Raw genomic sequence first — 26,456 nt, forward strand, 5'->3', positions numbered from 1 at the left:
AGAATATTGAGATTGATAAGGATCGGAGGTAATTATGAGAATTTAATGCGTTATATTGAGAGGGAAATCTTCAGAATGGAAAGGTGCCTCAGAGACTAGACTTTAGAAAGATCACATTTGTCGTCTTCATCAGTCATTTTGCAAAATACAAAGAACAAAGTATATACCTACAAAATCAACAAGTGTGGCGAATCTGGGAGACTGAGGTCTTGATGGTCTTACAGGACGAATGAAATGGTGCTATGGACACAACAATGGTGAAACTGACTGCACAGCGTGCAAAGTCGTGCAGGTACAGCGCTACCCTTGGTATGGTAGGAGAGAAAAGAAAGGTAGTTGGTGGATTATAGGATAGACTGTAACCTGCCAGTGTGCAGAGAGTTAATGTGATTCTTAGATCATTTGGGAAGATATTTTCAGTAGACACAGGGAAGTGATTTTGTCATATTTCCATGGATGATTGTGATCTTAAATTACAATAGGTGCTTCAATTTGTCTGTTGCCTCTTTGTTGTTCTGCCGGCGGTGCGTGGTGGGAGAGTGAAAAGTGATAGATACCAGTTGAAGCAAAAGAGATTCTGACTGGATTAAGGAGGAAGTTCCTCACCATGAAGATGGTCAGGTGGTAGAACAGGTTGCCCAAGAGGTTGTGCAGTCTCCATCCATGGGGATTTTCGAGACCTGAGTAACCTGCTCTGACCAGGCCCCTTCCTACCCAAATGGTTCTGCGATTCTGAGCCTTTAAAGGTGGACAGGGTGGTTAGGGAAATGCGGAAAGGAAACTGAAGATTGTAGCTTCATTAACTAAGCAGAAGGAAAGTTGAAAGAAGCTATGATTTTTATTCATCCGAATACCTTAGAGGGAGGGAGTAATGGATAAATATCAAAGATGTAAAATAATTAATACCAAAACAAGGTCAAGATCAAAGGACTAGAAGTTGGTTGTAAATACACTGGGAGGGGAAACCAAAAACTTTCAGAGGAACGAAGTTGTGGAAGGAGCCTCTAGATAGAACTCCAAGAGGGGAGGAAAATATGTAATGGTTGGAGATGGACCTGTACAAGGTTATGGAAGGAATTACTTGACAGAACAGAAGTGAGCTGTATGTGAGAGAAGTAATGTGTTAGAATTCAGCCCAGCTATTCTGAAGGATTGGGAAGATCTTTGGAGTTGTGCTCCTTCCCCAATGATATACGTGTTTTAGGTTCAGTCTGTTTTCTCTCTGTAGCATCAGAGGTTAGCCACAACTAACAGCAGGTATGCTGCCACTTCTTGTTGCATTAACTTTCTTCATCTCTCACGTGCTGGCACATAATAGTTGGTGGATTTTGGTCTTTTACTGTAGGTCTTATGTTTAATATAGGATGCAAAGACAATGTTTTGTGGGTTTACTCAAATAAATCTCTCATGTGCTTGGCTTTGCAGAGCACCGGAGTTGGTGCTGTTGGCCTGGTTCAGGCTTATTTTTCTATGATAGAGGAATATATGAAAGTTTTATGAGAGGTGTGTATTAAAATTTGTACTTAAGTGGGTGCTAACAATGAAGAATTCTACAGTCCAAGTAAAGAAGTTTTTCATTCAAGTGAGAAAAGCCTGGACATGTGGCATCAGATGTTGCTTCTTGCTGCTTCTCCAAAGATTACTACAAAAATTGGAGAGCAAAGATTAGACAGTTTAAAAAAAAAAAAAAAACAAAACCAAAAACAAACCCCCCCAAAAAAAACAAACCCAAAAACCTGTGGAATTTTCTCGACAGTAAATAGGGATTCAGGCTGAAAATGATCGAAAGTACCACTTAATTAAAAAAAAATGCATGTTATAGATTCTTTCTTTAGGCAGTCACATATAGTGAATATGGACAGAGAAAACTACAGGAGGTGGGGTTTCGGCACCAGTACGTAACTGCTAAGCTGCACGTGGCGATATACTTTATCGGGAAGCTAAGGCACAAGAGGTAGAAAACTCGTCCATCCCTTTTCCACCCTTTCACACTGAAGAGCCATGCAGTACTTTTCAGCCATGGGGATTTTGCACACTTCAATATCAAGTTCAAGTCCCTCATCTGAGTGATTGTTTGTTATCCCTTGTTGAAGGAAGAAAGGATTGCAAAGCACTGAACTAGGTATTTAAAAAACAAATTAAAAAATATAGAAAAATGGGTCCTATTACTGTTAAATTCTCAGTGCATTCTTGATAGGTGTTAAGTGATACATAAAAATACTGGGTTGAGCTGTTTGGAAATGAGCGTCTAAAAACAATGTAAAAGAATCATCTTCACAAGAGATAAATGAGAATTTTTCCAATTAGGTCAAACTTATGAAAATGGAAGATAGTAAGTAAGGAATTTCACCCTTAAGCTTGCTAGGCAAAGTGGAAGAGGTGAGAACTGATCTAAACCGTCACAGCCTCTTTTGTGTATAATCGTGACTATAAGGTATCACCTGTGAAGTGTTTTCTGATCTGGGGTCTTGGCTGTGTGCAGTAGCATTGAATTAGAGGTTACGGAACCCACTGCTTCCCAGCAGGCTCCGTTCTCATGCTTGAATAATTGTACTAGGATGGTTTAATTTGTGTAACCCAGAGTCCCACTTTCCGTCTTTTATATTGAAAGCACGGAGTGTACTGACTTTAAAGAAAAAATCATAATATGTACTTGAAGCTATGCACTGTTGAGAGGGAAAGGTAAGATGTCAAGAGTACTGACAGGCTGTTTCTACGACAATATTAGTTTTAAGTGCAAGCATAAGAGCAAAAGAAAATTTTACTTGGAGACTATTACTACAGTGAGCAAGCTGTGCCTTGTCCCGTGCGAGCGTGGACCGCACAACCGCCCCTGTGCAAGCTGTAAAGGGAGAGCTGATAATCCAGATAACTGCTGTGGAAAATGGAGAGCAAGGGCACTCTTATTTTTCCTGTCCCATGTTTGTCATTTTTGCTCCTCCTTCCTGTATGCTGTTGCCTTTATTGAACCATTTGCTTACACCAGTAATGTTCTTCAGTGTGCAGTCATCAGCTGGACTGGGTATTTCTGTTTGGAAGATCCAATATGTACCCTGTTACGGAAAGCTGTCATGGAAAACGCTTTGTGGTCGGTTGACCTTGGCTGGCTGCTGGCTGCCCACCCAGCTGCTCCCTCACTCCACTCCTCAGCAGGGCTGGTGGGAGTGGGGGGCAGAAAAGAAGGAGGAAAACTTTGTGGGTCAAGACAGGGAAATCACTTGCCAGTTATTACAAGGGGAAAACAACCTTGACTTGGGGAAAATTATTTTAATTAAAGTTGGGTGGTTAAAAAACAAAGACAAAAACTACAACACCTCCCCCTGCCCTCTTCCTATTCCCCAGGCTCAACTTCCCTCCTTCATTCTCAGTTCTTCTGCCTCCTGCTCCATCCTGGTCTCCCCAGGGTGGCACCCAGAGCTGCTCTTCCTCCTCTCCTCCTCCTGCTCTGCCCTGGCTGTTGCCAAGGGCTGGTTCTCCCACTTTCCTCATTGCTGTGCAGTGGCTTCCCCTTTCTTGGATATGCTTTCACAGAGGTGCCACGAGCTTTGCTGACTGGCTCAGCTGTGGCCTCTGCGGGGCCACTGTGGAACCAGCCACCATGTCCAGCGCAGAATGTCCTGAACCTCTTCTCACAGAGGCCATCCCAGCAGCTCCCCACTGCCAGCACTGGGACACGGCCACCCAAAGCCAATGTGAAGCCATTCAGTGGACTTTGGGTATCTCTGGAGAATGTTTTCCCTCAGAAGGTGACACGTTTGTTGCGTGGCACTGCTGGGCCAGACTGGAAGCGGGAGCTTTGTGTTACGCTGTGGAGAAGTGCGGTTCTCAGGTACACCAGCGTGAGAAAGATAAATGTTTGCATATGAATAAATGCAATTTTTACCTTATGGTGCTATATGTAAGGCTTTTTGTAGCTGGAATCTTCAAAGGGATATCCAGTTTCCATTGAATTTCTGGGAGATTTGATCCTTTAACACTTCAGGCTCCTTTTCATGGTCTAGTTAAATTACTGTGAAGCTAAACCTTTACTTAGACATGGTGACAAAATTGTATAAAATACTTTTTCAACTTTTTTGGCTTAAGTTCTTAACTGCCATACTTCTAATTTTAAAATAGGAAGTTTTCTAAGTTGACAGGAAAAAAAACCCCTGTAAGTAGTCCTGTAGGCAGTACCTGAAGGTGTCATGTAGGCTGTAAAGGTGGGAGTGGAAGGTACACAGAAGCCTTCTGCTGTCCTGGTTACTATCTCCTGAGCGAGTACTAGAGGGCATCTGTGTTCTGCTGCAGGTGAATCGGTAGCTCTAACAGAACACGGTTCAGACTCTCTTTATTCGGATGTACCAGGCAGAGACGCTGTCTTGATTTTTGCCACTCTTGTGCTAGCTACTCCTGAAGCAGCAGCACTGGAGAAGTGAGCAGAGGTTACCTGCGTGTCTCCTCACATTTTTGAGGACTCCAAAGACTTCTGTTTTGTTGTTGACACTTGCTTAAAAACAAACTACTTTTGTTTTTAAATCAGTACTTTTATTACTAGTTTTGTTTGTTCTTACACCAGCTATGTTTTAGCATTGTGCTACCAACTGTTAGGATTTTTACAAAGTTGGAGAGCAGCCTAATTTATTTTTTTAAAACTAGATTAATGAATCTTCACTTGGACTTCAGAGCTTTGGTGTCATCTTCAGAATGCCTCTATTTTTATTTTATTTTTCTAACTCTGCTATTTTGTATTTGCAGGCCTTCCCAGGTTCACCAGTCAGCCAGAATCTTCATCTGTCTATAAAGGAAACAGTGCAATCATCAACTGTGAAGTCAACGTTGACCTTGCACCGTTTGTGAGGTGGGAGCAGGATCGCCAGCCAGTCTTTCTGGATGATCGTGTATTTAAGTTGCCAAGTGGAGCTCTAATTATTAGCAATGCTACTGAAATGGATGGAGGACTCTATCGCTGCGTCATTGAAAGTGGTGGGACCCCCAAATACAGTGATGAAGCAGAGCTCAAGATTCTTCCAGGTACTAATCTGTTTCTCTTTTTAAAAAGTTAATAATTAAAAAATTAGTCAAGCGATAGGAGGGGAACCTAACAAGAATACTTAAAAGGGAACACGTGAGAATCTGCTCTGTTGCATTTTTGTATATTTTAAGTGGAACTAAGTGTAATGTGTGTTGTGGAAGCTGGTGGTTGGGGTTTCTTTTTTCTGGTTTTTTTTTCTGTTTTTTTTTGGTTTTTTTGTGTTTTTTTTTTTTTTTTTATAATGTAGCTTAAAATGAGTGCAGGCACTTAAGCTAAAGGATTTTGGTCTTTGGGAAGACTGACCTGTATCTTGCAGTTGGGAAGCAGAAAAGCAAAATCAGTTTATTAGTGTCTGAGCTCTGCAGTAGTTGGAGATAAGCCGGAGACGCGGACATAATTTTTTGCCATATTTAATGGTTTAGCTTTTAAGGGCTTTTTGGGAAAGACTTCTTTTAAAGAGTCACTAGTAATACACTTCTGCTGTGATGTGTTACAAAGAGGGAACTGACTGTTTGGGGATTTCTAAGTTTCTCAGGCTTGAATCTCGTGTTTAAAATCCCATGTTTAAAATCCCATTGAAGTTTCCAAAAGAAATTGGTGCTTCGTCCCTCACTCTTGGGATGCTTAAGCTCAGGCACTTTCAGTTCTCCCAATATTTAGGAAGCTCTGGTTCTTCAAACGCTGGAGCCTTTTGGGAAGTCTCCAGACCCCAAGAAGGTGGGATGACTCTCTATTTCAAAAGGTTTATCTGTGCCTATTGTGCAGAAACATTTAGATTATTTTTTTTTATAAGAACGAAAGTCCATCCCTGTTTCTACATTTAGTGTGTTCTGTTTCGAATGACAGTATTGCACAGAGCTGTGTGTCACCAGATGGTCTAATACTGCGTTTTGAAAATTGACCAAGAATAAGGCAGGAACGTGAATCGCACTTTCCCAAACTAGGGAAATTCAGGCTGTGTTTTGTACGAGTTTTCTTAATTATTTCCAGAACTTTATGCCATCTCCTCTGAATTGGTCTTCGTGTTGGAATTCTGATACAATTCTTACTGCTTTTGGAGAGCTGCCCGAGAGGGCTGCTGAATTTCCATCTTGGGAGGTTTTTGGGGCTAGGCTGGGCGATACCATGCTTGGCCTGACCTCGCCTTGGCAGCAGGTGGGCTTCACACAGGTGGGTGCACTAGGTGTCTTCAGAGTTCCCTTGCAATGAGTACCTCTGTTCCTCATGACTATGGCACTTTTCTATTTAAAATACCCCAATTTTACAATTGCGGCCTTCCCTCTCTTACAATGGCGGTATTTGCTAGGCTTTGGAAACTAACCGTGCTTAAAGTGGGAAGTTGTTTCATTTAGTTCTTTAGCCTTTCTGAAAAGAAAGGCTCATCTTTTCTTCTACTAAGGATATAGTTTTTGAAGAAGGACACTTTTGGAAAAGACGCTTAATTGAACTATTTTAGTTTGGTCTGTGTTCACTTTCTCCACACCCTCAAATGAATTCTTAAGACTTTTTCTGATACTTGGCAATTAAAGATTTGCTGATCAAGTCCCATATTGTGTTAATCTTTCAAATTCTTTAGCTCCAGATGTAATTTACTTGCTTTTGTAATGTTTTGCTGAAGGTGATTAAATATAACACTATTAGGGAATACAAATAATGCTGCTTCCTTGCTTGATCATGACTCTGAAAATGTTGATAGTTTTGTGAAATCCCTCCCAGTGTTTTTTTATATTTTAAAGTGGGATTAAACTGTTGCATGGAAAGCTCTCTTAATCTTGAGTGGCCCCATAATTGATTGTTTGGTCTGAGATGTATTTGAAAGAAGGATTTGTATTAATCTGTTTTTCATTCAGTTTATTGCATTTTTAAATTGTTATCTGATGCGTGCCTGACAGCGACCCCCCTGCTTTCCTTCTAAATCTTTGAAATACACCCAACACACACGTGCATTGCACAGATTTGCATCCACAGACAGCGGCCTACTTTTTCTTATGGTGAGCTTCTGCCTTTCCTCTGCCACCGAGCAGGAGGATACCTTTCCAAGCTCTGCTGCTTAAAAACACATGCTTTCAAATATAGGAATGCAATGGGAAAAAAAAAAACCCACTTAATTTTTGAATCCAGTTTCCACTGACCTGAGAACTAAACTCCTTTTTGGGAGCTTGGAGCATTAATGAGTTGTGTCTCCGGTGAATCACACCGACTCCTCTCCCTAGTGTCATGATTGCTTGCTGGCAATCTGTTACATACATTTTCTGCAACTTGGCTTGCTCCACATGCCCCTGCGGGTCAGTCTCACTGCGTTACCCGCCTGTTCACACGCAGTCGTATTTCTGGAGCAGGCAGACTAGTTCCCTCTGACAGGGAACGTGGGCAGAGTCGCTACGATACAGACAGATGGTGTGATCCAGGATCGCTCTCAGTTTGGCTCCCTCTGCCCGGGACAATTCTGAAACGTGATTTCCATCGGGCCTGGTTCTCTCAAATACCTTGGCAACGTCATCGCATTAGATCTTGGGGCACGTGCATGCCCTTAGCGTAGTGCTGTAAACGCTCAGTTATTATTTTTAGTGCTTTGAGCTGAAGAATACCAAACCTATCAATTTTCAGAAGCTGCTGTGAGGGGAGACCTGCACCCCAGGTGAGACAGGGGCCGGACACTGTGTGTGACAGGCACGGAGTGGGCTTCAGCGGGCAAAAGTAGTGTAGGTACAGAATAGCCTGCCCTCATTTAGGGGGCCAAAAATAGCTTGTCTAATTCTGGAGCTTGCTTCTTATCAAACTTGTAAGTGCACATTTGTGACCAGAGGAAACGGCCTCAAGTTGCACCAGGGATGGTTTAGGGTGGATATTAGGAAAAATTTCTTCACCGATAGGGTTATCAAGCATTGGAACAGGCTGCCCAGGGACGATATGGTGGAGTCGCAATCCCTTGGAGGTATTTAAAAGCCGGGCAGACGTGGTGCTGAGGGACACAGGTTAGTGGTAACTTGACAGTACTGGGTTAATGGTTGGACTTGGTGATCTTAAGGTTCTTTTCCAACCTAAACGATTCTATGATCTGATTATTTAGAATACAGCAATTAATGCAGCATAAATACTGGGGATTTGTGCAGTTGGCAGAAAGAGCTACGATAACTAACAGGGTAGAAAAGCTGTGGCTGGTGTGTGGGAACTCGTTTATTCTCATTATGGTGCGAGGTACGTGCTGAAGTTACTGTAGAGGCAAAGGGTACAAACAGCATGTTTTGTCCAGGTTTTACTGGGGCCCCTTGATGAATTGGTTACAGTTCTAGTTAAAATTGATTTTGGAACCTTTTTCCTAACGTTACATTTTGAGGAGTCATGGATATTTTTAGTAAAGTAGAAAAATAGCCTTTTGTTCTGAGTACTTATTTGTGTTAGTTTAGTTCAGAGTAGGTTGCTGGACAGCCGTTATTGGTGGGCATGTTTTCAATTCTCGCAGTCAAAATGGCCTTTTCCTATAGTAAAAGGCACTTTGCTTGTGCTTGTTCTTAAGGGAGGGAGGAAAAAAAAGAACCAGACCCCTCTCCAGCCCAATTCAAAGCAAAACAAAAACTAATTCAGAGGATTTACCATTTCCATAAGGGTGGGAAACGGCGGTGGATTTTTGTTTTAGTAGAAATCTTGTGTTATTTCAACATGCAAATGATCTAGTTATTTTATTTTGCTTAGGGTTGACTCTCAGCTGCAGCAATTTCATTCCTTACTGTGTAAAAGCACTTTCCCAGGCAGGTACCTGATGGAGTCAGGTGATTGCAGAGGTTGGCTGTCCGAAGTCAAACCTATACCTTTCTTTACTAAATCTTGGCAAGCTCGTGGAAGTTCCAGTTTCAGGGCCATAGCTTTTAGCTGAAACTATTTCCCAGGGAGTCTGAGGAGTTGGAATCCCAGCAGTGTCTGATTTGCCACTTGTGTGTGTCTGGAGGAACCAGTGAAGAGCTGCTCGTGTGGGAGGCTGGGAGAGTCTCTTACAGAAAGCCGGTTATGGAGCTAAGGTGATGCCTCAGTCCTGTGAAGATGCAGGAAAGAAATTAGATGTTTCATTCGTTCTTCTTAATATGATCTTCCGATTCTGCGGCTGGTAACAGCTTTGTCGTTTACAAAATGTTTGCAGATCCCGAGGTGGCGCAGAAGTTGGTGTTGGTGAGGCCGCCCTCTTCGCTCACCAGGGTGACGGGGCAAAGCGCCGTTTTCCCCTGTGTTGCCATAGGATTTCCAACTCCATCCATCAGGTGGACAAGAAATGCAGAAGAGCTTATCACAGAAGGGTGAGTAATGGCTAACGTGTTATTTTTATATAGTGGTAAGAATCCAGCCAGTTACAATTTTAGATGAGAGCACAATTTGCTTTCTACTTAATTTGAAACCAGGAGAACAGAAGCTGGTTTTCGGCTGCTGGAGGGCTCCTAGACCGAGTGTAATGACAAAAAGATAGTTTATGAGACTTGTGGAACAATCTCGTGGTATTTTTTTTTTTACAGACACCTGAAACCAAGAAATCTGATTTGAAGCAGAAAGGTTATTAAGAATATATTACTTTTAGGTTGCCACTGGAGTAAAAGAAGCAGTTAAGGGAATAAGGACACTGCAGAAAAGCTAAGACTTCTTCATGTTGGCACATTAGGTGTGCGAAGCCCTGCAATTGCATCACTCTCTCTGCTGTGAAAGTGGCCAGTATGCCTCTAAATGTTCCGTAAGAATTTAAGAATAAGCGTTTAGAGCAGAAATTAATAATTTCTCATTAAAACGGAATATTAAAATGTTAGATGTGGTCAATAAAAACCTATGGGCTTTCAGGAATGCAGTGAGTGAAAACTGTTATACATTGTCATTGCTGGTGTATTCATTCAAAATAACATGGTAGAAAATATGCATAAGAAAATCTTGTCAAGAAAAGCTATCTTTTTGTCCATCTAATAAACACACTTACTAGGAGAAGGAAATTGCAAATGGATACTGGAATGTTCTCAATGTCCCACAAAGTCGATGGTGAGATTAATGTAGAAACAAGTTAATCGTGAAACAATGAGTAAAGTTACACGGTGGCACGGCTGATACAGAAAGCAGCTGAAGGAATATGCAAGTCTTTCTGCAGTACCAGCGATAGCAATATATCTCTTTTTTGTGTCAGCCCTTAAATTAAAAAATCCAGGGGCTTGTAACGTGAACTGTCTTTATCTGGAAAATGCAAGCTCCTGTGGGTAGTGACTAACGGTTCTAACACCACTGAGAAATTGTGGTGATGTCAGCCTGATGGCATATGATTTAGATTCATTTTTTGTAAATACAAGAAATCATTCACGTACAAAGGATGGTACAGACTCATTAGAATTGCACAATCCAATGTGATGAAATGTCAGCATAAATGTGCCTGTAAGATCTTAATTTGTTTTTCTCGTCTGTAAAATCCTGTCATGTCGTACCTTTATAAACTTTTGCCCCCGGTTCTCTAGCTTATGTCACATTCAGTGCACAAAGAGGTTAAAGCTCACTTACTAAAGATCTCTCCTTTTTATTTTCTTCTCATTTTTTGATATAGAGCCCAAATTTTCAAATCCTGCTGTGAATACAGTGCTGTCAATTCCCCTATGAGCTTTTCAATGCAGGTTGTCACAATAACTTCTGAGGGCTTCCCAAATGTTTTTTTTCTTTTCAAATTTCAGTGAGAATTATCAGAGAGCTGAGCGATAACATTAGTAAATATATTCGATCTTTATATGTGCACAATTTGAACCATGTAGGACCTCATATTTCAGAATATTTACCCTTAGTTCTCAGCACTGTGTCCCTTTGTTAGAAGAATGGGTCCACAGTTTTACTAAATGTTTCCCTGTGAGCTCTGCACGGCCTCTGCCAAGCCTGGGGACAGCCTGGCCGCAGGCACCTCTCTGCTCCTGGAATCTGCTGGTGGTGGCATCCTCGGTGTGTGTATTCACCAGGGAGGGTAACGCTGAAGAGCCAAAGAAATGTTCCTCTTCCATTTGAAATAAGTGTTTTCTTCTGCTCAAAGATAGAACCAAAGAGGAATAAATAAAGGGTTTGAACAATGAAAATTTGTATTTCTTTTGACTTACTGTTACTTACAGAACCCTTCTGGTCTGGCTAAAGAGGAGTGAGTCAAGTTACCTTGCTGATGAAATTGATTTTTTTAAAACTTTAGTGTTGTTTCTCTTGTTACAACACTTAGCTTTTTTTTTTTTTTTCTTACAATGAAATACGTGCTTATTATAGAATTTACTTTTAAGGTAGGTAAAGGAGCAGACTTGGTTTGGTCTTTTTTTTTCCATTCTGTAGGAGTAAGCTTCCTTCATTGTTCATTAAAGTAATCAAACTGTGCCGAAACTCTTAAGTCTGCTACTCCTGACTATGGCTTTACTGAGAAGAGATTCAAACAGCACATAACAAAAAGTTCTTAAACTCCATTTACCTCAATACCTGTCGTATTATTCTTTTGAATAGAATAATGTAAAATCTCTAGAATTAAAAATTAAGATTCCTTGTTAATGTAAAGCCTACAGTTAGCTGCAAAATAGGTATCTTGGCTTGTTACGCATGTTCTGTTACTTCAATTACAAAGTGGATCACTTTTAATTTTTATTAAAATCCCCTTGTGATATAAAAGTAAGACTTTTCTTATCAGCATGGCTTTTTGTTGTCCCAACAAAAAACTGATCCTTTTCATCTGGACGGGTTTTAATGTAACTTCTGCCTCAGAAATGCTCTTAAATCATGGTTTTTGTCTATACACACATACTACAGACATTAACATACGTATAAGTATGTATATGCACATGTATAGACATATATATATTGATAGATGTCTCTGGGTGTGTAGGTATGGGGTTAGGAAACAGAACTGGGATAGCATGGTCAGGTATGGCCCGAAGTCTTAGCCCTTGTTAAATGGTTTAGGCGCACAACCGTATTTTTGCTTTTGTCTTTTTAACTGTGACAATTAATCTAATACAAGATTCAATGTTTTTCTTTCAAGCTGTATTGCTAAGGAGAATATGTGTAGGAGCCTGTATCTTTTTTTTTTTTTTTTTTTAGGATTGGGAGTAGCGGGGTTTTGGAATTAAATATTTGTTGTAAGACTTGAAAAAAAAGGGAAGATGTTTAATTCAGATGGAGTATTTGTCAAAGACAAATATAAGATTTATGTTAATGGATAAATATGAGTAAATTTAATGATGGCAGCGTTGGCACTTGTTCAGACAAGCAGCCTGTAATGCAGTATATTGTGAAATTAGCTTGCTGCGATAAAATATTTTCCAACTAATTTGAGTGAAAGAGAAGGAAGCTTTGAGTGTTGAGCAATAAATTGGTGAAGTTAATGCAACGTTAGAGGCTTCCATTGTACTAAAACTGCTGCAGCTTCAAGGAATACTTTCAGAACTTGTTGACTTAAAGATTTCAAAGAAATATAAGCGGCAGTTAGTCTACCGACGTTTTGGTTTTTCATAAAGAAGTCCATCAAAGACTCTGAAATGCCCAGATTCCACCAGGACTTGGGGAAGTCTCAGTCCTCGGGAGCTGAAGAGTGAGGAGTCTATTTGGAGAAAGGCTCGGTGCTCGCACCGTCGGTGTGCCCTTCTCCAGCATTGCTGGCTGGCTTCCCTCACCTCCCTCGGGACCTTTCTTCCCCGAGGCACAATTTCAGAGAGGAAGCAATCACTAAGTTGAAAATTGGACCCAATAACCTGTCACTGGGATAAACATTTGACTTGTGATGAAAGATTTCATTGAATTGGCTTACTAGTCAAGCTAATAATCTTCATGATATGTGGTAATTTGCTCAGAACTTCATTGTTTGAATAGAAAGGAAAAGACTAAATTCTGTTCTGTGTTGAGATTTACGGTGCTGGTGCTTGTAGCTCCAATTCAAAATACAAAGTAAGCCTCTAGACTGGGATGTGTTCATGTGCGTGTACCTTGCGGTGTGGGGTGTGCTGCTCATAGGTCTTTAGGACTGGCACCACAACTCACAGCCACCCCGGCGTACCGGCGGTTCAGCAACACGCGTCTGTGTTCTGCTTTTTCACTTGGATTTCCTCCAGGAATTCCCAGTGAGTGGTGTCTCTGCCAGGAATGTAGAAAATATATAGAGAAATGGAAGGAAGTGAGGAAAGCCACTGAAGTGTAAAGCTATTTGAATAAATCTTATGTCCTCTACAGAAAACTTTCTAAAGTAAAATTTACCGCATTGTCATTATCACCTGATATAAAAGGCTATAATGGAAATGCTATATACAGCTTGGATAGTTTTCAGATTTTGCTAACTTTGAGCCTTTCATTTTTATTTTTTTTTTTAATGTCTGGCCAAGGATCCTACCGCGTGAGGGTCTGTTCGTTAGCAAATGCAGGAGTATTTTTGTGCTTTTGATGATTCTGAAGTTGAAAAGTGAAATTTCGGTGAGGTGAGGTTTTTTTTCGGAGCTTGGGAAATACGCCGAGAGTTTCAAATGTTTGGAAGATGAAGTTCTTCTTTGAAGCCTTCCCTGTGTGTTGGATCGATATGTGCTCAGACAGCATATATTGTGTGTCTTGAGTTATAGTCGGACGCTTATATGGAAGAAATCACAAATGCACATACCACAGTAAACGAGGTGGTTAATCTGAAAATAAACAACTGAAAAGACCCTGAACAGTAACATTATATTTTAATAAGGCTATTGAAGAACAGCTAACTCTTTGGTGTTATTGGGCTGTTCCATTTAGCAAGATTTTATGTCATTGACAAATTCCTGGAGTAATCTGAGACACGGTCGTATGGTTAATCATTTTCTAAAGTGAGGAGATCGCAAAGCTGAGGTTGCATCTGCGGCACTAATTTTATGCTGTTGCTGTATGCATTCAAATAAAGCCTTTAATTATATGATCACATACATATTTTTAATGTAGGTTTTTTCCTTCATATTTCACATAAATGTGTGGTGTTTTTAATTATTACATCTCATTGTTTGCCAGGCGCTCCGAGTGATTTGTATTAACTGAATTGTGCTTGCCCAACTCGGTAAAGGTTAAACATAGCCGAGTAATTACGGAGATTTTTCTGGTAGTAGATTCCACAAAATAATCTAATTTGCTGTCTAATTTTATCTGCTGTACTTTACCAAGACTGCAAATAGATTATAAGATGTTTTGGGAATAGTAATTTAAAAGAAGGGGAAAAAAGAGCGCCAAAACCTCAGGGTATAACTGGCTGTTTGAATCCAGTAAATTAATAAAGGCTCACTATGTTTTGTGATAATGAACTTAAAAAAACCATGCGAGTTAGGTATCCAAAGTAGCTCAAGTAATTGTACATTAGGAGTGTGTAACTGAGGGCTGTACAGGATGCATAAAAAAGGCTTGAATTTGATTTTGCTCTTCCCTGACATTTGAATGATCAATCTTTGCTGGTTTTAATGACACTTTAAATTATGTTACCGCTTTTATATTAAGCTGATTCTTTGTCTCCAGTGTCTGAAATCTGATTGCTTCAGTCTTGTGGAAATGCTTCATTGTACTTACAAAATTAAGACATTTTACTTTATTACAAAAGCAGTTCTGCTTTAAGCCGAGAATTCTTCGGCAGCTACTGCTGCAGAAGGGATCACCAAGGAGGCTGACACATTGTTTTCTTCCCTGTTTTCCACAGCAGGGAGCTTGTCTTGGATCACATGTTGGTAAACTCTGAACTCAACTCTAGGTTTTCTTGAGGAAAATAATCAAAGAGAATAAAAAACGTTGCATGTAATTTAGATGGCTGAAAACTACATAACCTTGTTTCTTGACAAAAAGGAGGATTCCGTAAATGCTGTCACGTTGCAAGTAGCGTGTGAGATCCTATCCCACAAACTTGTGTTGCCTAACGTGACAACATCTAGTAATTTTTTATAGTTTTAGTAACATCTTAATTGCTGGTTATTAACGATGAGTCTCCTGTCTCACCATGCATGTTACTTCACTTTTCCAGAGGGTGGCTCTGGGAAAAACAAGCATCGTTAAGGCACGTGTTCCTTTTAGATGAATAACTGTGGAAACTGGTAGATATTCAGAAAAAGGCACTATATGTCATCAAAATTACACTAAGAGTCTGTATAGCCTTTTGTCATTCCTTTGCAGTTATGCTAGTCTCAGCTTCTCGCATCCCGTCAGTCTTTTCTGCCCAGCCTTCCTTCCTGGTTTGTCTCCTGATGGCCAGCCATAGACCTGGCACGTTGACCCGCTGGCTCCAGTTCTTCCTGCATTCGTCTCAGCCTTCAGCAGATTATATGCTACTCAGATTAATTTAATGTGCCACAACTGCTAGAACAAATAATCAAAGAAGCTATTTTGCATAATAAAAGGAGATACAAAACTGCAATATGTGGATGTGTCGAGGTCCAGACTTGTCTTAGTTGTTTATTTTTCTTTAGGCATGGTTTTAGTGCAGTCTTAACATGTCTAATGTGCCGTTCCCACAAATAAGCTCTGGTGATGTTGTTACTGTTCACCTTGACGATGTTTGGAAAGCTTTTCTGTGTTTGTGGACTGTTGATGTCCAGATGCAGACAAAGAGGATCAAGGATTGGGAAGAGCATTGTTTTCTTACATTTTTTTGGATGTTCTCAGAGATTTCTCAGACGGTCAGGTTTGCCGTGGAGGTGGTGTGGTCCAACGCTTCTAGGTTCAGTTCCTTTGTGCTAATTTCAACAAATTTGTGTGATTTAAATCTAATGAATTTACCTGGATAGAATACAGGTAAATAAAATACAAAAAAGTGGGAGAAGAGGGGGATAAAAAAGCAATACGGTTTTGGCAGCTTCTGTTCTCATGTCCTTTGTACGGAGTTTTCTTGCTGGAGATGTGAGATGGATCATCCTTCCCTATTTTTAGTTAGCACTAAAGCTCCTGTTTTATTTCCTACAGATTAGTCTTTCATCTGATCCACAGTAGGAGGCTTCTGCTTTTTTGGCTGCAATGACAATAAAATTCTATCAAAGTAATCCAAGATACATCTTACCATCTCCTTACTTTCTGTCCTTGAATCACTGTTGAGTGGTTCCAAAAAAAGGTTTAATGACAAACTTCTTGCTGTTTTCCTCTTGGCTAGAACCTGTTTGCAGTGCTGGTCGTGTACTTCTCTACTATTTCTTCAGGCGTTCCTCTCTTTAAAGCTCCTAATATGTTTTTTCAAAATTACTTCTGTCTTCACTCAAATTTCTCACACTTCTTAGAACCCAAACTTTTTGTAGTCCTGCTGTTAGTAGGTCATGGAAGCAGGATCCCTTTCTTTATGCTATACCTGGGTAGGACATCTCCCTGGATCCTTTTAAGACTGGTTTCTTTCACGTAATTCCAATAATGATTTTGTTTGTCCAGATTTTAAATGTATGGAATCAGAAATTTGATTAACAATTATAGTACTATCATAAATTGATATTAATGTGGTAATTAGTTAGGGGAGTCAAAAGTCTTTGTGTCCTATGAATTTACCTTTCCAAGAAGGTAAGATGGTTCTACTGATATAATTCCAGGAAAATCTCAAATGGAGAAAGCAATTAGGTTGATTTTTGTACACTGGCCACTCTATAGAGACCAAAAAAGTTAATTGTTACAATGTGCTATTCAGATGATATTTTTGAAAGAATTCAGTCCATTTTTGTCTGCGAAGCCATTGCTCAATAATGCCGGAAAGGAAGCCATAAGGTAGACGTGCTCTTTTTTTTCAGCTGCAATTAGGAATGGTTCTGGATCAGCATCCGGTCATGGTTTGTTGTCTCAGCTTGGAGTTTTTGGTAGTGTTACTGGCTCTTCATTGTGGATGCTTGGAATGGTGATGAATCTTGGAAAACCCTTGTACAAATTTGTATCACGTAAAGGAGAATGATGGCTGCAATGGGAGAAGAGTGCTGCGGGTGCAACATGGAACAGAAAATGCTACGTTTAGCTACTACGTTTAGCCTAAAAAGCAGGTAGTTTATAAGGCCTGAATTGTAAACCGTCTCTCCGCCCTTTCTAAGTCAGGGGAGAAAATTCTAAACAGAAACTTTGCCAACTTGTTGAATTTATCTTTTGAATTTTGTTTAACCTATATCTTAGTCTGAAATCTTACTGAAATGGTTATCGTTTAATATGTGAACTCTACATTATAGAATATACATTGCTGTTACTTATGTTGTACAGGCATAAGTCTGGTGTGTTGTAATTCAGTTAACTTTTCAAGTATAAGTCATTTCCACTGTGTCTGCAAGATGTTTGTGGGTTTTGGGTTTTTTTATGATGTGGTTGTGTTATTTCACTTCTCTTAGCTTTTAGTTCCTGTTGTCTAAATATCTTGGATCACATTTAATTAAGAACTGAAGCTGAAAGTGCAAAACGATGAGCTGCTCTTGCAGACTTGATCTAGTTGAACTTAAATGCGAAGCCCAAATATGGAATGTAACCATCAAGTTCAAATTTCCTTGCTAACATGGCTCCTTGTAAATGGCACCCAGGAGTATTACACGTAAACAATTCTTTGGGTTTTGTAGCTATTTCAGGTAGAGTGTTTGTGTGTGCTTCTCTGGTAACACTTCATTTAAGGCAATTTTTCCATCAAATCACCCGTATGTCCTGTTTTGCGCAGCTATGAAAGACGACTACTGCTTGCGGGAGGCAGCCTGGAGATCAGTGATGTGACAGAAGAGGACGTCGGGACGTATACCTGCATAGCCGATAACGGAAACGAGACGATTGAAGCTCAGGCAGAACTTACAGTTCAAGGTAGGTCGAATATTTAATTTTCAGAGAAAACAGATCTCCAGATGACTTTTCATAAGAGTGTTACTGTGTGATCAGTTAAAGACCCCATTGGTTTTTTGCTCTGTTTAAAAAAAACAACCCCACCCCAAAAACCCCCAAACTGAAACAAACAAAAACCCCCCAGACCTTCAAACGCCCCTCACAGTTCTCTTATAATGTGTTACTCTGAGTTATTACTCAAACTGCTTATAATTTTATCAATATTCAAATGAGGAATTTGTTTATATAATACATCTTGAGCATGGTTAAACACTGCTTTATATGCTCTTATAATATTAATTGTGCTCACTGCCATATACTCTTATAAAGGATGACAAAGGTCACAGTGTGGCTAATCACATCTGAAAATTGACCTGTAGCACTACTACTTAAGTTTTCCTTGAAAAGGACATATATAAAGTATTTTTTGTAATCCTTAAAATATACTGTTATTTTCAAGGAGCTTGACAGAAGATAAAAGCTGAGATTCTTATTTAGTAATACACTGATTTATTGTCTGTATAACTGTCTTCCTTACTCTTGCAAGCTATTTGTACTAGAAACAGCAATGAAATGTTGATTCAAAAACATCTTGGGTAACCTGTGCAAATAAAGTAGATTTGTTGTGGAGCAGGGGAAAAAAAGGCAGAAGTTTGTCGTCTTGAGCTTTCTTACTTTTCATGAAGAAATCTGTCTTTTTTTTTTTTTTTTTTATTAATAGGATCTTAATATTGGTTTAAAATTCTTCTGCTAGAATTTACTGGCATGTGAGAATGGTTCATATATGCAGTATCCTTGTAAGAGCTTAACTGACTTGTTTTACGATGGGTTGTGGTACTAGAAGGTTTGTCTTAAAAATATGTCTGAAGGGATAAATGTAATCACTGGAACAACTATTAGGGAAGGCTTGTTTAGAGATGAAACTTCCATGACAAAAAAAGGTACTGTGTTACATTGTGGGATAACTGTTCTTATACCATGAAGTGTTATGTAAAGGCACGTTAGCAGAGTTCTCGCTTCTTTATCGACACAATGTGTAAAGGTTTTACAAATTTTAGTACTCAAGGCATATATACTTAAGGTGATAAAATTTACATGTCTTAACTTATTTACGAAGTTCCAGGTATGCTTCTGGTGTAGAAGAGTGGGAGAAGGTCAGTTGGGTTTAAAAAAAAATAATTATAAATTAAATATATATATAAAGAAAGGACAACAGGTTTTCAAAGAAAGTTGGTCATTGAGCTTTTCAGAATTGAACAGCTAAAGCCTTCCTCGTTAGGGAAGTGGAGTGTGGAAGGTTTATATTGGCATCCACAGCATTTCTGCCTTGTCACAGCCGTATTTAAGCATGTCTGTGTAAAATGGAACATTAACAAGGTGCAGAATTTGTTTCCAACCATATTGGGGGGGGAAGTATTCTCCTGGGAGCACATTATCAGTGCTCGCTGTACACTGTTACCTGCTGCCTGTACCTGAAGCTGCACCTTGGCATTGTGTCCCCCGCTGGCCGTGGGACTTTGCTTTCTGCAGGTTACTGATAGACAGGCATTTTCACTCCCTCTGCCCTCCCTTAAAAGTTGGGGGAGATGATCTGAAAAATCCATTCTCTGTAAGGCCTGTGCAAATGCAATGTAGCTCTGTTTTGACTTGAAGTGTTTTGAAAACCACAAATTCTGGTCCCGCAGAAGAAACCTCACGTTTTTCTTACCTTGTGTCTTGGGCCGGAAGAATAAAGACAGGGGCTCTGTCTCATTAGATACATCCATGCTTGGTGCTTCGTACCACCTTATGATGGTTTTATGCAACTCTGTTTTTAATTCAGTTCCAACCTATATATGTTATAGAATTGGCATGAGGCTTTTGAGTTTTATGGGCAATGGCAGAAATTAGTAATATTAATGATAGGGTGCAGTTAGGCAAAGCAAGTCATAGATAAGGCTGAGATTGTAGCCTTAATGTAGGGTATTACAGCCAGGTCACTTGGGGGGTGCAAGTGATCTTGAGATCACTCTTTGCTCCTTATCTAAACTAATATAAATGATTTGTTTGTTTTATTGGAAAGATTTAGAATATATTCTGCCAGTTCTTTTACGCTGAATTTTCCATATGCGCCTGGCACAAAAAAAAGGGATTTCTTTTAATGCTTGAGTATTAAAATTTATTAAAGATTATACAGAATGCATTTTGGAAAGTTGCATTTCTAATTTTACTACTTAGTTCTAATCTTAATTCTCCTTTCCTTTGAGAGGTCACTGTAGAGAGTAATTCTATTTCTGCATTACTGTAATTTGGTGAAGTGTTGAATAGTTTGAGTAACTGTTATCCAATCACTGTATCATTTTCTTCCAGACTAGAAAAATTGTCGTCTCTTCACACCTAATAACTGTGTGATTTAGCTTAATTTAAGCTGCTTCTGTCGTTCTTAGAATCTAGTCTGGCAGAAGTTCATACAAGAAATCCATTTTTGGGGTAATTCATTTCCTTGTCTCATCTATTTTTCTTGAAGCACCTGGAGGGTTTTGTTTGGAGATTTCAGTAGCATACTAGAGGTGGTATGAAGGATGTCCAATTTTTTTTTCCTTCTATCAACATTTCAGAATGGCAATTCAGTGAGACATTTGTAGATCTCTATTTCAGCGTGAGTAAGGTGGCTTTGTTTGACAGTGTTGGGACGGTTAATGTGAAATGGCATTCCTCTTATCTGAGATTTCCCCGCAGTGCCAGGTGCGGATTGACTGAAACGTACAGCTAGTTAGAAACATCCCGCCTTATACAGTTGTAAGCTTAAATTGTGCACAGAATAAAAAGAATGCTCATTAAATGTTACTTCATTCCAAGACCAGCTTTTGTATATCCTTTAACAAGGATATAAACCCCTGGAAGCTCACATGTGTTCTCTTTGTGGTGGAACCAGTGGCACAAGCTGCCGCGCAGCTGCTGTGTTGGACTGATTACTTGTATCCTTATCCCTATTATCCCCCTTCCTTCCTGGCCGTAAGGATGGAATTGCTGACCTTCTGCATTAAAGGGTAGGGTTCTGTGAAGTGTCTCATATTTCTCTGTTAAATCTGGCGCTGTTTTGAATTCGGATTAAACTAACGCAGTTTACTCAGATCCTGTTAGAGACACTTCAAGATATCATCTGTTTCACACACCTGGAGACAGTCTGCTGAATGAGCTACCTTGAGTCACTGGGGGGAAAAAAAGGGTTAGAGGAGCCTTCTATTGCCCTAATGTTTAATTTTTTTTAAAAAAAATTGATTTAATTTCCCTACATACATTGCAGAAGGACAGAATCTGGAAAAAATGGCTTTAACTGGAAAGGACTTGACTAGAAAAGCACTTAAGGGTCCAGAAGCATATTACACAAACTTGTTTCCTCAGTATCTTTATCTACAAAGTTTATCTGGGAGCTAGAGTTATGGGAATTTCATTTTATTCAGAGGATGATGGAAAATTAATGGAATATTTTGGTGAAGACTATTCTAAGAATATGCAAAAGGTATGCAGTACAGGTCCTAAGAATACAGGGTAGAATAGTATTTCACTACTGGTGAAAGTAAATAGTGGTGTTGAAAGTGTTTTTAATTGAGAAACCATTTACGTTTTAGGTGGGTTTGGAGGGAAGGAAGAGTGCATTTTTTTTATGTAGTCTACATTTTTGAGGAGGACAAAAGAAAGAATTATAAATGAATACCTGTTTTTGTCATCAGTAACATTCTTTGTACCTTTACCTGTGAAACATCTTTGAATTTCAGCCCATTGTTAAATGTTGTTATTCTTTAGTATGGTACGAGGGGATCTCTTAAGAAATGTGTAGGGAATTCAAAATACAAAATTGTAAATTACATCCTGGAAGATGATAGGTGTTGGTATGGCTTCTGTCAGCCACCTGGAATTAGTTCTCTATACCCTGCTGAGTGGGAGACAGAGCTCTGCCTGCTCTTCGCGTGGCCGTGCCCACTGGAGAGGTGGGCACTGTCCCCACACCTCTCCTCCCCACAGCCCCTCTGTCATCTGCTGACTCACCTGCTTTTTGTGAGCTCTAAGGCACTTTAGTTAACTTAAACCAGACTTTTTGAGGCGGTTTGAGCTACCTTAGATCATGTTGACCGAAACGGGTGAGGGAGAAACTGTCTGATGACCTCAGCGATGGATCTGTTGGAAGCACAATTTTCAGGCTTTTTCCTTGAAAAGGGGAATATGCACATTACTGCAACGTGAGGAGACACCTTGCAGCAAATTCACAAGACTGCTCTGCATCAGAGAGTTACAGAAAATAAAAGTTTCTAGTTACGTGTGTGCAAACAGGAGATTTCATGGACGCATGTGTCACACGGCAAATTTTTGACTCTCTCATCTGAGAAGTGGTTTGAATATGGAAGAGAACATGAAATGTCCTCGGGAAGATCTGTGGCTGAGAGAGTCTCAGCCCGTAAAGCGTAGTATTTCTGAATCCCATCCATGTTGGAGATAGCCTTTAGGGACAAATATCAAATGGATAAAATCTGCATACAGCTTTGTACCTACTCGCTTTTCCTTGAGTTAATCTTGGGCACAAAAAGCGTGTGTCGTCATGCTCCCAGGCCAAGCACCTTGAAGGCACCTGTGCCAGGGTTGGTCACTTCCCACAAAGGGAGGCAAGAATTTGGTGTCTGAAAATCTTTGATACAAAGCCGAATTTCTCTGAGCTGTGTTGACAGCGTTCCTTCCCGTTGCTGTCAGTGGGAGGAACGGTGCTGGGTACCACACTTATTTACAACACGTGTAATGAATTGAGAGCCCTGGAAAAATTTGTTTTGCTCTCACCAGCGATGAAAGAATCTGTAGTATTTCCGTTAGATAAAGAGTGGAAAGTGATGAAAGAAAAGCTGGGGAAACAAGTAGTAAATGTATTTAAAATGTAGTCAGCTGGCTTCTGTTCAGTCTAAAACCTGCGGCCTGGAAGAGCCATAGTGGCAGTTAAATACTGAGAAGGTTATAAGTTCATTCTTCATCTGGGAAATATTTCAAATTTATTACTGGGCCCAGCACCCCTGGGATTTCTGCAAATGCTGTGACGCGGGTTAGATCACCCTGTGGGCTTCCTGTCGCCTGTCTTGGTACCTATGTTGTAGATAATGACTTTAGAGGGAGTTTTCTCTTTCGGTTGAAATATTTACTGCAGTTAATTCTGAACCAGAAAATAATAAACCACAAAAATTTCCATTTAAATTTTTCCTTATAAAATTGCTGTGGTGGGTCTGAAGACTTTAAAATAAACGAATCGCTGCATTTGTGTGAGAAGAGCCAGATTTGTTGTCTATGTTAATACCTTTCTATGTTTTTTGTAATTGCAGAAGGTTGGCTCTCGAGTCATCTAGGACAGTGTTCAGCATCTGATAGTGTATCTTAAATACTATGCATTAAAGGCCGTACTGTGTTAATATACTAAAATTAAAGGAAAGGTTTATTTTGGGTATCTGTAGTGATGAATCGGAGGTTGCACGTGGCATAGGGTGATCACTACCTCTTTTGTGCTGCCAGAGCAAATCGCATGCAAAAAACAAATGCAGAAGTGTTTTGATAGAATTATCAATTTTGTGCTTTTAAAGGAAATACTTGGAAATACTTCCAGTGTAGCTGAAAAGCCTTGTGCTAATGGAAAATCCTTATTCTTGCAAAAAATACACATATTGGAGTGTTGGTCCTGCAGCGTAAGAAAAATTTTTTTGTGCATTCTGTGCAAGGGCTGGGTAGTAATTTGGATAATAAAAGAAAACTAGATAAAGCCTATATTTTGCCTAACCAATAGGTTTTAAATTAATAGTCGGTGGCACAAATCAGATTTGAAAAGCCAATGTTATTAGGACACAGCAGAACTGTAGCTGGTTGGGGACTCTACCAGCTGAAGCGTTCCTCTGGCAGTGTGGCACCTGATGTGGGGAATGGAGGGTCTCTTACACTCGGAGCAAGTTTTGGTGCACCCAAAGGAGGGAAAAAATGGAAGTTTTCACCAATCTGATGGTGTGCTTAGCTCAGACTTTCTGTGAAGTGTTCTGTGACCTTTGTGTAGTTGCTGTTGGAGTAACTTAAATAATTTTAAGTAATTATTTTCCACAAAAATAAATTGTTCTTTGCATCATGCAAAACATCACGCTTTGGTTGCGTTTAAGGATGCTGTGATCTGATTGCTGTTGCCCACTGCTATTATGCAGGGCTTGGGCTCAGCAGAACCTCTGCTTGTAGCTGCTCAGTTTCTAAGACTTGCTCTATTTGGTGAACCATTGTGAATTATTTTGGTATGTCTTGATATTTTTCTAAGACCAGGAGGAACGTTTGTCCACTTCTTGCTATATTTCAGAGGCACGGGACAGTAAAGCTTGTTGAGGAGAGCTTTCCACAATTCTTAGTAGGGGCACAAAAATGTGTTTTCTTTAATCGTATTTCCAAAAAGGATGAATGAGCTTTGCTGGCATTTGGAAGGAGGATTCCCTTGTAGAACTGCAAATGTTCACAATTCGGTGGTGGTGTTACAGAACAACACAAACTGAATGTTGTAACGAGAAGCGTTGGGGAGCCATCACAAGCAGTGATCTCTGCCTTGCTGCTTCCTCTCTTTTTTCAGTGTTCAAAGGGGGCAACTGCTCCGTGAAGCTTGGGGCTGGGCTGGTTTTCTGCCCTTTCCTGGGGTCAGGGTCGAGCAGAGGCAGCTGCCGTTGGTGCCTTGTGCTGCGCAGAGTCTAATTCCTGCCGTCAGGAGGAGTCCGGGGTGATTGCTGAAACCTGCCCGTGAAGGCAAGGGTTACGTGTGGGCCTTGGAGGGGGCATCCCCTCCGGTATGGACGATCCACAGGTCCATGAGGTGTTCTGTAGGCTTCACAGACTAGGCCCTCATTGCCCTGACAGCTGTGTTTTGGTTTAGAGTGCTGCAGAGGTGTGAGCGTGGTATGGTCTGCTGCCAGAGCTTGACACCCACCCACTGGCAGACCAGGATGAGGAACTGGAAATGGGTGTACCATCCCTGAAGCTCCTGGCACAGGATGTGAAAGGCTACATTTGGGAACCTGAAATCAATCCCACTCTTTGATCGTGCCGTGACTGGGAATGTCACACCCCTGCTGCATCCAGAAACATCAGCTCGCAGCACGGGCTCTTCCCAGCAGCGGTGGCTTCCCGCTGCCCAGCAGGAAGGACCATGCATGTGGCATCCCTCTGGGTTTGGACGCTGTCCTGGGGACAAGCTCTCTGGAGCAGCCCAGCAGTGGGTGCAGGTGTGGTGGAGGTGGAGCCAGAGTGGTCTGTAGATAATAACAGAGCTGCAAGATAGGCTTTTTCTCTTAAAAGAGTATCTTTTCTGAGCGCCTGACAACCATTAATCGTGAGATTGCTCTACATGAAACATCTGTAATTCACTAGACAATTCAATTATATTTGGAAAAATTTTCTTTGTGTTATGTGGGTGTTGCATCGTTTTCAAACAGATTTTTGTGGCATGGAAAAAAATGCAAAACAGCCCAAAATGGTTAAGTGCTAATGAGTACAAAGATTAGACCCTTTTGACTAAGTGCCCATCACTGAACTGGGGGGAGGGGATGCAGGTAATGCCTCCAGAACTGCACATTCAAGGAAGATGAGGCTCACTTTTGAATTAAAAAAAAGCTTTGTGATTTATTTTTATATATATGTATTAAAAAATACCATTAGGAAAGACAAAACCAAATTATCGGTAACCCGTACCATTCACACAAATGGTTTTCCTTGTAAATGTTCTTGAGTAATCCTTGGGGATGATGAAAATGTTACTATACTAAGCAGCAGTGTCTTAAGTATCTACAATGTAGAAACTGATATTGAACTAAGGGAATTGTAAAAGCTGTCTTCTCTTTCGGCTAGAATTTCTAATAAATTAAGATTATATTAACGGGGGTTTGAACCAGCTGCTGCTTTATGGAAAGAAATACTTTTTCCCCCACAACGGCTTTTAAAAAAACATAGGCTGAGGTTGCTATCAATAACTTTGGCCTAGACAATCAGTTACAGAAAATGCATGTTTTTGCCTAAGTTTCATATTTAGATGTATTTGTCTAGTCTCCAAACTAAAAATGTACTTTTTCGCTTGGAGCAGGATTTACCTTCTGCAGTCAGTGACGTGATGAAGTATGTTACACTGCTGATTAGGAGAGAGACGCGTGCGGCAGCACAGGGCAGTCAGGCCTGCATGAGCCGCTATTCCGCTCCCTTTCCCAGGTTTTCATTCCTTATGCTGCTTCCTTGCAATAAAATGCTCCTCTGAAATAATACTGTTGAGGTGGCTTTTTAATTTTGGGAAGGCATGCAGTGAAACCTGCCATCTCTTTTTTCTGTACGTTTTCAGCTTGTTTCTAGACGATGTATTTCCTTCAGATAGTTTGGAACAAAAGCTCTAATTCCCTGAATTTTGTCATATCATGTATATCATGCATGAATATGTATGGTACGCGATGTGAAGCACACCGTGAGGTTCCTTGTGAGTTAGACAGGAGGAATAATTAATACTGGGTGGGAAGTTCATCCTCTGCATGGCTGCCCCAGTGCTATAAATGATGCATGTTTTTCACCCGGTGATGAAAGGTAAGGCAGTCGGGCAGCACAACTGCCTCCTGCTCTCAAGTGCTCTTGAATACTTGGTAAGGATATCGTAGATGTAAGATAGACC

The 26,456-nt window shown here is 40.3% G+C and overlaps 1 protein-coding gene across 14 annotated transcripts in view; it reads left to right on the forward strand.

Annotated features, from left to right (window-relative positions):
* NEO1 (neogenin 1) overlaps positions 1–26,456 on the forward strand; it is a 210,849-nt gene that overhangs the window by 81,929 nt on the left and 102,464 nt on the right. For all 14 annotated transcript variants that reach the window (XM_074601904.1, XM_074601913.1, XM_074601902.1 and 11 more), the window contains exons 3-5: positions 4,735–5,010; positions 9,147–9,300; positions 17,625–17,761. In XM_074601904.1, the coding sequence (XP_074458005.1) occupies positions 4,735–5,010; positions 9,147–9,300; positions 17,625–17,761 (567 nt within the window). The remainder of the gene's footprint in view (positions 1–4,734; positions 5,011–9,146; positions 9,301–17,624; positions 17,762–26,456) is intronic.

Source organism: Larus michahellis, chromosome 9, assembly GCF_964199755.1.
Source record: "Larus michahellis chromosome 9, bLarMic1.1, whole genome shotgun sequence".
Lineage (NCBI taxonomy): Eukaryota > Metazoa > Chordata > Aves > Charadriiformes > Laridae > Larus > Larus michahellis.